This window comes from Cyprinodon tularosa, unplaced genomic scaffold, assembly GCF_016077235.1.
Source record: "Cyprinodon tularosa strain WSP-4 unplaced genomic scaffold, ASM1607723v1 ctg352, whole genome shotgun sequence".
Classification (NCBI taxonomy): Eukaryota; Metazoa; Chordata; class Actinopteri; order Cyprinodontiformes; family Cyprinodontidae; genus Cyprinodon; species Cyprinodon tularosa.
In genome coordinates, this window is record NW_024039066.1 from 579,030 (window position 1) to 592,910 (window position 13,881).

The following is a 13,881-nucleotide window of genomic DNA, read 5'->3' on the forward strand; positions in this document are numbered from 1 at the left end:
GCCACTATTAGAGCAACCTGGGCTATCATAACACCTGAGCAGTGCCACAGACTGATCGACTCCATGCCACGCCGCATTGCTGCAGTAATACAGGCCAAAGGAGGCCCAACTAAATACTGAGTGCTGTACATGCTCATACTTTTCATGTTCATACTTTTCAGTTGGCCAACATTTCTATAAATCCTTTGTTTTTATTGGTCTTCAGTAATATTCTAATTTTCTGATATGATGAATTTGAGATTTTCATTTGTTGTCATTTGTAATCATCAAAATTAAACAAAATAAACATCTGAAATATATGAGTTTGTATGTAATGTATGAATATAATATACAAGTTTCACTTTTTAAATGGAATTACTGAAATCAATCTACTTTTTCATGATATTCTAATTTTATGACCAGCACCTGTATTCTCCTTTCAGCACAACGGACAGAGATTCCACTCTTCATCTGTTTAATGGAAAGTTTATATTCAGCCCAGATACACAGAAACACAGTGAGCATCTGAGTCAGCGCCACGTCAGCATGCCGTCAGCGCCACATCAGCACGCCGTCTGCGCCACATCAGCACGCCGTCAGCATGCCTCCAGCGCCACATCAGCACGCCGTCAGCACGCCATCAGCCAACGTCAGCGCCACATCAGCATGCCGTCAGCGCCACATCAGCACGCCGTCAGCCTCTGGAGGGTCGGTTTGTTGGACCAATGACATCCTGTTTGTGTCAAACACATGTGCCTCCTCCCAGCCACCGCCGCCCTTCTTCTTCTTCCTGGCGTCAGCGACGGGAAACGTTCTGCTCCTGATCTCATCAGTCGACCGGGGGAACATGGAGGACGCAGAACTGGCCTGGTGTCAGAGCTGACACGATCCGATCGGCATGACGATGGAACGGCAGATCTATGTATGTGAAGGCCAGAGGCGTCTCTAGGCTCAAAGGATGGGGGAGGCGGGCCCCCGCTGCTGGAGCTCCTGCCTTACTGGAAAAACCGTGGAGGACTAGACCTGGTGGATGACCTGAGGACCTGGCGGATGACCTGAAGACCTGGTGGATGACCTGAGGACCTGGTGGATGACCTGAGGACCTGGTGGATGATGGATGAAGGCTCGGTTCAATCAGCTGGTGTCTCCACCTTGATGTTTAGGCTAGTAGTCCTGCTGGAAGGTGGACCTCCACCTCAGGCACATGTCCTCTTTAGCCTCCACCAGTCTCTTTATTTCGAGCCAGCTTCCTGTCCCACACCATAATGCTGCCTCCACCATGCTTCATTGTTTCCATGGTGATGATCATTGCCTTCTTTCACATCTGGTGGTCTGAATGACGAGCTGGAGGCGGGGCTAGATAGAGCCTGGGATCTAGAAGCTCGGACCGAGAGCGCCCTCTACTGCTCAGCATGGAAATAACCAGTTCAGACCCGCTGGTCAGCCGGAACGGGTCACGGTGAAGATCAGCTCTGAAAAAAGCCTTCATCTCTGCAGGTCAGAGTATAAACTCCAAACGGATCAGAACCGGGCCTACTTGATCCGGATCTCAAAGCAGAGGCAGTTGCAGGAGTCGCAGTCAGGAGGCTGGCAGGTGCAGGCGCAGTCCAGGCTGAGGCACTGAGGAGGAGAGCAGAAGGTAGAGATCAGGTGCACCTAGGAGGCTCTGCTGCTCTTCTACCAGGACCTCATCAGAGAAGAACTTTTGGCTGAAGCCAGAATCTTTCAGAACATAAATGTTGGCAAACTCAGCCACGTCCCAAAACCGCCACATATTTCAGTGACTTGGACCTAACAGAGACGTTTCTGCTGCCTGAACATCTCTCAGCTTCACCATGGAGCTACTGAAGCTCCATGGTGAAGCTGAGAGGAACCGGGTCAGATGTGGTCTCCACTTACAGCAGGAGCGGAGCAGGAGGGCAGGAAGGCGCTGAGGCTCGGCAGGCGGCAGTCACACAGCTGGGCCAGGTGGAGGCAGCGCTCACACAGCGACACATCGGGGCAGCAGCTGCAGCAGCCGGGGGAGCAGCGGTCCTGTGGAAGCAGCACACCCATCGGATCAGTTCCAGGGTCTGATCAGCTCAAAAAGTAAAAAATCTTGGTGTTGTTTTTGATCAGGACCTGTCATTTAAATCCCAGATCAAAGAGGTTTCTAGAATTTCCTTCTTTCATCTGAGGAATATTGCAGAAATGAGCAATCTCCTGTCCAGGGGTGATGCTGAGAAACTAGTCCATGCATTTGTTACTTCAAGGCTGGACTATTGTAATTCTTTACTATCAGGAAGTCCACAAACTGTAGTTAAAAGCCTTCAGCTGATCCAAAATGCTGCACCCAGAGTTCTGATGAAAATGAAAAAGAGAGATCATATCTCTCCTATCCTGGCTTCTCTTCATTGGCTTCCTGTTAAATCCAGAATAGAATTTAAAATCCTCCTTCTCACATATAAAGCCTTAAATGGCCATGCTCCATCTGATATCAGAGATCTGATTGTTCCTTATGTTCCTAACAGAGCACTTCGCTCGCAATCTGCAGGTTTACTAGTGGTTCCTAGAATTTCTAAAAGTAGAATGGGAGGCAGATCTTTTAGTTATCAGGCTCCTCTCCTGTGGAACCAACTACCAGTTTTAGTCCGTGAGGCAGACACCCTGTCTACTTTTAAGGCTAGGCTTAAAACTTTCCTTTTTGATAAAGCTTCTAGTTAGAGTGGCTCAGGTTATCCTGAGCTATCTCTATAGTTATGCTGCTATAGGCTTAGACTGCTGGAGGACATAGGGACCCCTTTTTCATTATTATGCTTCATTCTATCTCTATTCTCCCACTCTGCAGAATCTGTTAGTTCAATCTCTAACGTTCTGCTCTCTCTGCTTTTTCTCATAGTAGCTTCATCTGGTCTGTTCCTGTTTGGCTGTGACTCCATCCTGGAGAGAAATATCAGCTGTGCTGCTGCCATCAACACCTTTGTTTCTAGATGTTGGAGCTTGGCCTGTTTTCCAGTGTAGTCCTGTTTCTCTGACTGTGACTAACTGGATGTGCTCTCTTCATCCTCTGACATGGGAGCTGGCTCGGAGCTCGTCTGCCTGGCTGTGTGTTTCCTGGAAGGGGCCGTTTCTAATAATTTGCTGATGAAGATTCTCAGTCATTCCATGAAAATTTAAATACAATCCACTGGACTTGGTTTCCAAGGTTTAAAGACGTTTCGCTTCCCATCCAGGAAGCTTTCTCAATTCAAATGTCTGGATCCAGAGTGAGTTTGAGTCTTTATAGACGAGGCCTTGTATCGCTTGGAAACATGCTAACAGAAACCGATGAGCGGGTCGTTTGGTTCCATAGTTAGCCTGTAATACCTGAAACCTGTCTATGATTCTAAAGCTTAAGACTGAAGTCTACTATAATCGACACAGGGCAGAAGAGATTCACAAAAAGCTACTTAGTGAGAGGATTACAGACACACTTCACAATTGAAGCTCTCGCACAAAATAGATCAGACAAGGCAGAAGTTATCCAACCTTCTCCCTAAAACCTTGTTTGAAGAAGTTGCCATGTTTGTTCATAAGGTCAAGCTTTCACAACATCAAAAAACAAAAGAAAGACAACAAGCTAAATTCAAAAAATTACAACAGAAAGCAGCGTTTAAACAAGAGAGCAACATGACTTAGGAGGAAGACGCCAACATTGAGGTCGAAGACAGGTGGGTCAAAAACCTGTCTAGCAGACCACTGACTAAACCAGAGACGGATGTTCTGAGTAAAGGCCTGAATTTTGCCATTTCTCCACAAGAAGTACCCATTATGGAGCTGATCACTGGCACTGAATCGGCCTTCAGGAACAACAACTTGGCTGAAACGGAGGCAGAGCGACTCAGACTGATGGTAACAGCCACCCTGTCCAGCGCCAAACCACCTCCTTCCAACCTCACACCCCAGGAGATGAAAGCCATAACATCCCTGAGCCAGGACCAAAGCATCACCATGATACCAGCAGACAAAGATGCACCGTGGTCCTCAACACCTCAGACTACCAAGACAAAATGATCACTCTACTGAACGACACTAATACCTATGAATCCTGGAAAAGAGATCCAACCAGCGGCTACAAAAAGAAAATAATAAACTATCTCAAATAACTTGAAAAAGACACGGTAATTAACAGCACAGGCTATTTCAGATAATATCCAGGGGAGGAAATTCCAGCTTATGTGGACTTCCAAAGATTCCCAAGGAAGGAAAACCACTCAGGCCCATTGTCAGCAGCATTAACTCAGTAACAGACAACATTGCTAAACGGCTTACTAATATCTTAGCTAGGCTTGTCCCGATCCAATCCACGTATCGGATCGGGATGCCGATATTGGCAAAAAAATGCGTATCGGCAAAGCATGTAAAATGCCGATCCAGACTGCCGATCCAGTTTTTTAAAAAAAATCCGGGTCCGTATTTTCCAGCTTCGCCGATTGAAACGATCCATTCCACTATTTTGCGCCAGTGTTTCCCTGTTTTGCATTTTTATTAAAACTTACAAAAATACTTGCACCTTTAACTGTTTATGGTTTTACTGTTCACTGTGCAATTTCAGATTGCTATTCATAATTTTGTCCAGTTTGTGTTTATCTCTTAATAAACAGGTAAGTTTGTTGTTACCAAGCATTGTGTTTTATTCAATCTCACCTAATTTAGCTGGCTAGATGTTATCAAGAGTACTAAAACCCTTTTCAACATGAGTCTTACAACTAAGGCTAAATACATTAACTTAAACTTAAATACATGCTCGGATAGGCTGGTATCGGCCAGTATCGGTATCGGATCGGAAGTGCAAAAACCTGGATCGGGACATCTCTAATTTTAGCTGCCTTGGTAGGAAACACATCACATAGAAAACTCCAAAGACTTTGCTAACAAAGTCAAACATTTGAGGATGAGACCAGGAGAAACCCTGGTATCGTTTGATGTTACTTCACTTTTCACATGCATAACGATAACAGAGGCAGTGGAAACAGTCGGGACGCGTCTTCAACAAGACAGTGACCTAAACAACAGGACTAATTCCACTCCGGACCAGATCTGCACGCTACTGGGCCTTCGTCTTTCCACAACCTATTTCACTTTCAGAGGTAATTTTTACAGACAGAAGCATGGCTGCGCAATGAGATCTCCAGTATCACCAATTGTAGCCAATCTTTACATGGAAGAAATGGAAAAGAGAGCTTTAGACACTTTCAATGGAACACCACCAAGCCACTGGTTTAGATACGTGGATGAAACTTTCATCAAAATCCAGCTAGAGGAAGTGGAAGCTTTCACCAAACACATCAACTCTGTTGACCGTAACATCAGATTCACCAGAGAGGATGCCAAGGACAACAAACTACCCTTTCTGGACTGCCTGGTGAGCCTGGAAGGAGATGGAAGCCTAAACATTGAAGTGTAGAGGAAACCTACTCACACAGACCAGTATCTTCTTTTTGACTCACACCCCCCACTGGAACACAAACTCTCAGTCATCAGAACCTTACAACACCGGGCAGAACATGTCCCTACTAGAACAGAAGCACAAAGAACAGGAACACATCAGAGATGCTCTCCAGAACTGTGGATTTCCAAACTGGGCTTTAATCAAATCAGCAAGGAAATCCAAAAGACACGCAACAGAAGACAGCGATGGGAAAAATAAAAACATCTCCATCCCTCATGTTGCTGCAGTGTCTGAAAAACTCAAGAGGATTTTCTCCAAACACAAAATCCCAGAACATTTCAAACCAAACCCTTAAACAGAGACTAGTTCATCCTAAAGATAAAACCTCCAGACCCAATCTGAGCGGAGTGGGATATGCTGTTCAGTGCAGAGAGGAATGCTCTGATCTTTATATTGGAGAAACCAAACAACCTCTCCACAGACGCATGGCCCAACACAGAAGAGCGCCCTCCTCTGGACAAGACTCTGCAGTACATCTACACCTGATGGACAAAGGACATTCTTTGGAGGACCAGAATGTCCATATTCTAGATAAAGAAAATAGGTGGTTTGAGAGGAAGGAAGCCATCTATGTTAAGAGAGAAAAAACAACTTTAAACAGGGGGGGGGACTCAGATTCAGGTGATCCCTTCCAGATATCACCAAACCCCCCACCCCATCACAGAGGAACGAGGGACCTACCCGCTCCAGCCGGTGAACAATACCTCCTTAACAATCATAGACAGGTTTCAGGTATTATAGGAGACAATTCCCCCCTTTTAACTACAACCCCCCCCTTTTAACGACAACCCCCCCCTTAACGGACAGAACCGGACCAACCTTGAGGCAGTATCGGATCCACAGCCCCACCCCCAGAACCGCCATGTAGAGAGCCACGGTGATCATCATCACTGCAGGCAGCGGCACGGCGAGGCCCCAGACCGGCAGAACCTGAGGATCAGGAGGGGGGACAAAGGTCAAAGGTCAGCGCTGCAGCAGAGCCTAGATCCGTCTCAAACTCCTGACCTGCATGCTGCCGTCTGGCTGGGACAGAAACCAACTGGCCCGGGTCAGTGGTCCTCCGCCAGACTGGGACTGCTTCACAGGAGGAACTTCTGAGCACCGAGGCAGCGAGGAGAGGTTCTCTGTAGATCAATGAAAGATAGAACTCAGAGTTCTGTTCTATTCAGCTTACTTCTATTAACTCCACAGCAACCCCTCACACTGAGTATGCAGAAAAAAGATCGAGCAGAACCAGAACCAGCAGGACCAGTGAGACCAGCAGGACCAGTGAGAGTCTAATCTAGTTTCTGCAGATTTCAATTATTTGGTCCTTGAACGTAGAAAACCCCATGATAGGATCCTTCAACTGACAATATGATGATTTTATTATAATAATGATAATAATGATGATGATGATGATGATAATGATGATGATGATGATGATGACTGCAGCGTTCTATTCTCAGTCAGCAGGAACCAATTAAACATCATTGGGGTCCAAATAAAGAAAATCATCAACCAGTAAAGGTCTGGAGACATTTTTAATGATCTGTTAATTTAAACAGATTTTAACACTGAAATAACATGAGGTTTTTATGCCTCCATGTTATACATTGAATTTTAAAACAAATAGAAAATTTTTCCATTTTAAAATCTAAAGTGTTTTTTATAGTAGAGAACAACAATCGTTCAGTTTGGTTTATAGATAATTTCCTGATTCCCATATTTTCTCAAACCCCTGAACTGAGCGTTTGTTATTTTCTTTCTTTTTTCTGTCTTAATGTTGGCAGTGGGCTTTAGGCTGCCCTGCAAGGCTTTAAACCTGGGTTTAACCGAAGACTAAGCCATTCTCAAGCACATATCAAGGAGCTCATTTTGAGCCTGGATCCAGATTTATTGTTGATTCTGTTCATGGTGGAGAATCCTGCTTCACAGCAGCAGGTTGAGCCAAACATCCTCTAAATGTGCAGGGTCATCTTTGAGCACGCCATTTCACTTTTCTTTCACCAGTTCACCGCAGTTCTTCCAGCAGTCCACACTTTCTCTGCTCTCTTTTTCTCATGGTCTTCTCCTTCTTTCCCATCGCCCGGCTTGCCACAGGTTTGCCTGCTGTGTCTAAAAGTAGCAGCAGCAGCAACCCAGACTGACAGCAGCTCATTGGATCATTTGGATCACGTGCAGCCTGGAGCCGGACACTCCCCAGGGCTTTACCGTATTAACAGGAGAAGAGGAGCAAGCGAAGTTAGACACTGTTGTTGGACAACATGCGGTAATTTATAAATGTTTTACATCAGGTTGGGTCCAGATCCACTATTCTGTGACCTTTGCCTTAAACTGTAAGTAATACGTCTTTCATTACAGAGACAGTTTCTCTCCCATTCTGCTTCATTCTATCTCTATAGTTCTGCTGCTATAGGCTTAGACTGCTGGAGGACATAGGGACCCCTTTTTCATCATTCTGCTTCATTCTATCTCCATAGTTCTGCTGCTATAGGCTTAGACTGCTGGAGGACATAGGGACCCCTTTTTCATCATTCTGCTTCATTCTATCTCTATTCTCCCACTCTGCAGAATCTATTAGTTCAATCTCTAACGTTCTGCTCGCTCTGCTTTTTCTCATAGTAGCTTCATCTGGTCTGTTCCTGTTTGGCTGTGACTCCATCCTGGAGAGAAATATCAGATGTGCTGCTGCCATCAACACCTTGGCCCCGAAGATCTGGATGATGTGGATCTATAAAGTGACCTGAGATGAAATGATGTGAACTGGAGCTATAGAAATAAACTGAATATCAGAGATCTGATAGTTAGCAGTTAGAGAGACTCAGGGTTCAAGCAGCCGATTCTTAGAGCGAGATCTGTTTGCACTGGATCTATAGTGACCTGAGATTACACGTGTTATGTGCTATAGAAATAAAGTGAATAGAGTTTACTCGCCTCAGACCCAGACTCTTCAGACTGTAGCTTGATGTAGAGGCAAAGTTCGGCTGGACATAAACAGCCTTAATGGACCCGAACCGGAACCCGCGGTCCCTCCTTTAACACTGAAGATCCCGGTGGGTTACCATGGAGACGGATGGATCCTCGCGAGGGACAGAAAGAGCGAGATTGATGTTTTTTCTTCTTCTGATCAATTTCAGTTCAATTTATTTCTTTAGCTCTTATTTAATTCTTATCATTTCATCACAGCTCACTTTATAGAAACAAATCAAGCAGATCAACCAGGCAGCGTCATCGGGCTGATGACGTCATAGCGCCATCTCTCCGGATTTAAAGGCTTTTTTTATTATTAATTTCAAAAACTATCAGCTATGAAACAAAGATGGATAAATTCTAGAACAGAACAAGTCTCTCAGGAATATAGATATTAGGCAGCTAGATGCAGATAAAAGCTATAAATATAAAATTAAAACAAATATAAACATCACTAACTTGCAGCAATCAAGATGTGACCAACATAAAATAAAAACAAAAGTAAAGTGCAGTTTCCTTCTATAGAAACGCTTTTATTAGATTTTCTGATGAGAAAAACCATCTGGGAAAGATCCCATCAGCAGAAAGTTTCCTAAACATTCCAGAAGTTTTCACTTTATCTTAAATATTTGTGTTCTTAGATCTATGAATGGAAATCTTAAATTTTAAAAATTGGTTCACAAAGAAAAAATGTTTCAATCTCTCAATGTTTATCAGACTAAATACACAACATTCTGTCATTTATTTCAACTCTGATGACAAAAACTTTTAGTTTGATATACTTCATGAATTATTTTAATCTGCAGAGGCTGAGTTTTATAATTGGTTCTTAGGTTAGAAAAGTGAATGAAATTGTGAAACATTCCTTTAATCCAGACATTTTTAGGCCAAGGAGCCCAAACAGAGTGAGACGAAGCAGCAGGGAGGGACCCCTTCATTTTATTTATATATACAGTAAGAAATGGTGTTCTATCAAATTATAGTCACCCTATTACAGACGGAGTAATGCAACTAAAGTAATCCCTCCCTGGGATTATTAAAGTATTTCTGCTTCCTGGGACAGGTGTTGTGATTGAAACGGTGTCCAGCTTGAAAGAGCTCCTGTGTGTCGCTGAATGTGAGCATTGATGCCTGAAAGACATCTTCTACCTCCATTTATCTGTTTACTGTCTGTTGGAATCATGTTCATTTAAAGACATTTCAATTAGTCAACTCAGCATGTGACATCTAATATTGCGGATCTGAATACCTTCAACCCAGAGCAGTGGGGAACTTTCAGAGTAAAACCAGTAATTTTTAACTATAACAGGAGTTGAAGAGTTTTTCTAACTGTGAAAGTTGACCTGGATCTAGACCCAGTTCAGATTCTATGACCACCTCAGATGTTCTGTTATCTAAGGAAGAACGGAGAACCTTCAGCCTGTGAAGGAATAAGTTTCAGCCCTCTGCAGCTCTGCTCAGCAACACAGGACAAAGGGAAATATTCCTTAAAATGTAAACCTGCACTATCTGATAATTACCTGCTAAAGTGGAACCTTCTTTAGGGGAGAACTCTGTTAAATCCTGAAGGTTATTAAAAAGTCAGAGAGGAAATACTGTTATTTCTTCACATTCTGTGAAGATGAAAATGTGGAACATTTTGAACAAAGCCAATAGTGTCTAAGATAGCATTAAAGGCTGGTCTTAAGCTATCGCCTTCAATGTCAGCATGGATGTTAAAATCTCCCACTATGATGATCCTGTCAGTATTTAATACCAAATCAGAAAGGAACTCTGAAAACTCATCTAAACATTCAGAGTAAGGACCTGGTGGACGATACAAAGTTACAATAAGAAGAGGTTTTCTGGCTTTGCAGTTTGGATGAAGCAAACTAAGGGTTAAATGTTCAATAGATGTAATTATTAACAATCTTTGGATCAATCAGTCGGTCAGTCTGACAGATCAATGTTTCTCTTTGCCCTGAATCGTTCTCAGCCCAGTAAGAACCACTGAAACCAGCAGGTTTATTCCCATCAGCGCTCCAAGAGATCAGAACCGGTCCTGCAGCTTCTGACCCAAACGGGCCAACCTTCCTGCACCCAGCCCCCCCCCCGAAAGCACCCGCTGCAATAAATGGAGACTCGTCGTTTTATTGAAACACCTTCAAAGTACAAAACAAAAACGTTACATGAAGCGGCGGCGCCGGCCCGAGGCGCCTGATCTAAAAATAAAGGAGGGAACCAAAGGGTCATGGAAGGAGGAACGAGCATCACCACTCGTCCCTGATGTGTGGAGCTGCAGCGGCGCGTCTGTGCCCCCAGCAGGGAGGGGGGGTGGAGGCGTTACAGAGTCCCATGTTTCAGAGGTAAGGGGGGAGCAACAGCAGCACATGGGGGGAGGGAGGGAGCGGGGGTCGGGTGTTTGATAGGCTTCCAGGAAGGGGAGGGGGTCTGCTGACAGCTTCTAGAAGCCGTGGACTTTGAGCTGCTCCTCCTTGGCCAGATCAATCTGCAGGACGAAGGAAATCAATTAAACTCTGAGTGGCTAACGAGGCGCTGAGCGAAGGCGGGATGATAATCTCACCTCAATCAGGAACTGGCAGATATTTTTACGCTGATCTCCTTGCAGCTGGATCACTTCACCATACTCCGGGTGCTCGATCACTGTCCCATTGCAGGCGAACTTCTGTTCAACAATCAGAAGAAGGTCTGAAGCGTGAGCCGAGCTGTTAAATGGCTCCATAAACAAACACTGGGATGAAACCAGACTGCAGCCCGGTTCTGATCCGAACCAGAACCGGGCTGCAGCGGGAGCAGAAGCACTTTTACCTTCTTGAAGGCCTTGACTAGCTTCTTCTTGTCATAGTCGGCTGAGATGCCCTGGACAGTGGTGAGGGTCTTCCTGCCGTTCCGCTGTTGGATTCTTATGTGGATGTAGTCCTCTGTCCCAGCTGGGAGGCGGTCATCACCCTTAGTTGCATCAGCAAAGGGGTCTGAAAGAAACAACACATTAACTGCTGATCTATCTGCTCTAGATCTATAGGGAGGGTCACAGCAACTGCGCAGAATCAGCAGCTAAATATACAGACTTCCTGTTTCAACAATAGAGCGATCAAAGGGAAGCTAGCAGCAGTTAGCATCGCTAAGGCCCAGTAATGGCGGCCAGCAGGGCCTGAGCTCCGCGGAGGATTAAAAACTTTATCCCTGAAGCTTTTAAATCCGCTACAGTTTGACATCAGTTCATCACTTTACTGTGAAAAAGAGTCAAATAAAAAGAATAAAAAGAGTAAAGGCCGTTAAAGAGCTGGCTGTGAACTCCCGCCCTTCCCCCACCCTCTGCGGCCACCATCAAGCTCTCACCGAAGGTTTGGAGGTTCTGGATAGCGGACATACGATAAGATTTGCTTTCCTTTCGGATAATAACTTGATGAGCGGATCGGCGGCTGACTTTCTCTGGTTTCTGTCCGGGAGGGTCGGATTCGCTGGGACGCGGAGGCGCTTCTGTCTCACCAGCTCTAACAAAATGGAGACAAGAACGGAGAAAACAAGTCTTTATAGGCCCGCCCCGAAAATGACGTCACTGCGCACAAGACGTACCGATGGAAAACTCCGCCACCAGGACGTTTCTCAATTTTACCGGAAAGTGACGTCATTGCGTCGTAACGCGATCTCATGTTTACGACAAAAACAAACCCCCAAAAAAGTGAAGTGAATCAAATCTGGTTTATTTAGATCAAAGTAAACTGCACTGTCTGCCTGCACCAGAAATATCACCATGACAACAGTAGTGCTTTTACTGAAATTATTTTATTATTTGGGACGTTATTTCAGACACAAGTATACAATATATTTTCTTTATGTTTCAGAACATAAAGAAAGTTTATCTGGAAGAATTTATCTTGAAAAATTCACAAATTTAGAACAATTGGAAAATTTTCCAACAATGCAAATCCATGAGGTGAATAAAACATTATTTGGCCAAATATTTGTTTTATTGAATGATTTGCTTAATCAGGAACCAAAAACCTTTAGTCAAATGATTCTTTATCCTCTAGCAGCGAATAGACATCAGGATTCCACTAATGACTCTTGGTCAGACTTGGTCATGGAAACGTAACGAGCATCTGAGGAACACATGAACACTAATGTTATATCAGGGTTTAAACCCTTAGTGAATAAAGCTGGTCTAACGGGGGGGGAGGGGGTTCTTCCTTTGTCCCGTCTGGCTCAAACCACCGACTTAGACTTATTGTAATTTTGTACAATATTTTGTTTACAAAATGACATTTAGTTTAGTAAATATTTCAGACAGTAAATGAAAGAAAATAAGAGAAAATATGATGCAAAAAACGAATTGATGTGGAAGTTTAGAGCATTAGTTTATATGGTGCAGATGTGCAGTGTTTTGGTTTGGTGTCATCAGTGTGATGCAGAGTTGGTGGAGCCAGTTGGGCTGAGAGGAGGTTGCAGAGCAGAGAGGCCTTTTATAAGCAAAACTACATCCTCTTCTCCAGTGATCATGCTCCGATAAAACATGCATTGCGGTGCAGTGGGGCACCAATTCACATCATCTCAGGTCACTTTATAGAAACAGTTCAACCTGATCATCCAGTCAGATCGATTCAAAGTTTTCTATCTAAGGAAAACCAGCTGATTGCATCGACTCATTGACTCTTCAGCAATCCCTCACACTAAGCATGCTTGTAGCGACAGTGGAGAGGAAAAACTCCCTTTGAACAGGAAGAAGCCTCCAGCAGAACCAGGCTCAGTGTGAGCGGCCATCTGCTGAGGCCCACTGGGGTTCAAGCAGACAGAAGCAGACATAGAAAAAGAAGCATAGATACAAAAGGCAACTGTCAACCAGCTCCACAGGCGGCCCCGTCCAGGAAACACACAGCCAGGCAGACGAGCTCCAAACCAGCTCCCATGTCAGAGGATGAAGAGAGCACATCCAGTTAGTCACAGTCAGAGAAACAGGACTACACTGAAAAACAGGCCAATCAGCACAGCTGATATTTCTCTCCAGGATGGAGTCACAGCCAAACAGGAACAGACCAGATGAAGCTACTATGAGAAAAAGCAAAGAGAGCAGAAGGTCAGAGATTGAACTAACAGATTCTGCAGAGTGGGAGAATAGAGATAGAATGAAGCAGAATGATGAAAAAGGGGTCCCTATGTCCTCCAGCAGTCTAAGCCTATAGCAGCAGAACTATAGAGATAACTCAGGATAACCTGAGGTTTCAAGTAACAAAGTACAATACTTTGTTACTGTACTTAAGTACACTTTTTAGGTATCTATACTTTACTCCATTACTTACTTTTCTTCCTACTTCTGACTTCTAATCATTACATTTTCACACCAGTATCTGTACTTTCTATTCCTTACATTTTAAATCAATTGTTACTCGTTACTCATGGCTTCGGTTTAATGTTTCTAAATCTTTATTTCCCGTCATGTGCTCCATCCAATGCAGATCATTGGCTCCGCCCACATCTAGTGA

General features: G+C 44.3%; 2 protein-coding genes across 4 annotated transcripts; both read right to left on the reverse strand.

Annotated features, from left to right (window-relative positions):
- Nucleotides 1–629: 629 nt before the first annotated feature.
- Nucleotides 630–8,463, reverse strand: si:ch211-198p11.6 (keratin-associated protein 9-3). 3 transcript variants are annotated; one of them, XR_005281664.1, is made up of 6 exons: nucleotides 8,366–8,463; nucleotides 6,455–6,573; nucleotides 6,269–6,379; nucleotides 1,879–2,013; nucleotides 1,083–1,599; nucleotides 630–1,022 (listed from the first exon to the last, which is right to left on the reverse strand). XR_005281664.1 is itself a non-coding variant. In XM_038295220.1 (5 exons), the coding sequence occupies exons 2-5, from the start codon at nucleotides 6,458–6,460 to the stop codon at nucleotides 1,513–1,515; spliced, it is 339 nt and encodes a 112-aa protein (XP_038151148.1). In that variant the 5' UTR covers nucleotides 6,461–6,573; nucleotides 8,366–8,463; the 3' UTR covers nucleotides 632–1,512. The 3 variants fall into 3 exon arrangements, 1 of the variants encoding a protein (XP_038151148.1); XR_005281663.1 differs by having other exon boundaries at nucleotides 630–1,014; nucleotides 1,063–1,599; XM_038295220.1 differs by having other exon boundaries at nucleotides 632–1,599.
- A 2,048-nt stretch (nucleotides 8,464–10,511) lies between these two features.
- Nucleotides 10,512–11,934, reverse strand: eif1 (eukaryotic translation initiation factor 1). Its single transcript, XM_038295209.1, has 4 exons — nucleotides 11,741–11,934; nucleotides 11,210–11,373; nucleotides 10,965–11,066; nucleotides 10,512–10,889 (listed from the first exon to the last, which is right to left on the reverse strand). Exons 1-4 carry the CDS (start codon nucleotides 11,769–11,771, stop codon nucleotides 10,845–10,847), a joined length of 342 nt encoding a protein of 113 aa, XP_038151137.1. The 5' UTR covers nucleotides 11,772–11,934; the 3' UTR covers nucleotides 10,512–10,844.
- Between the last annotated feature and the right edge of the window lie 1,947 nt (nucleotides 11,935–13,881).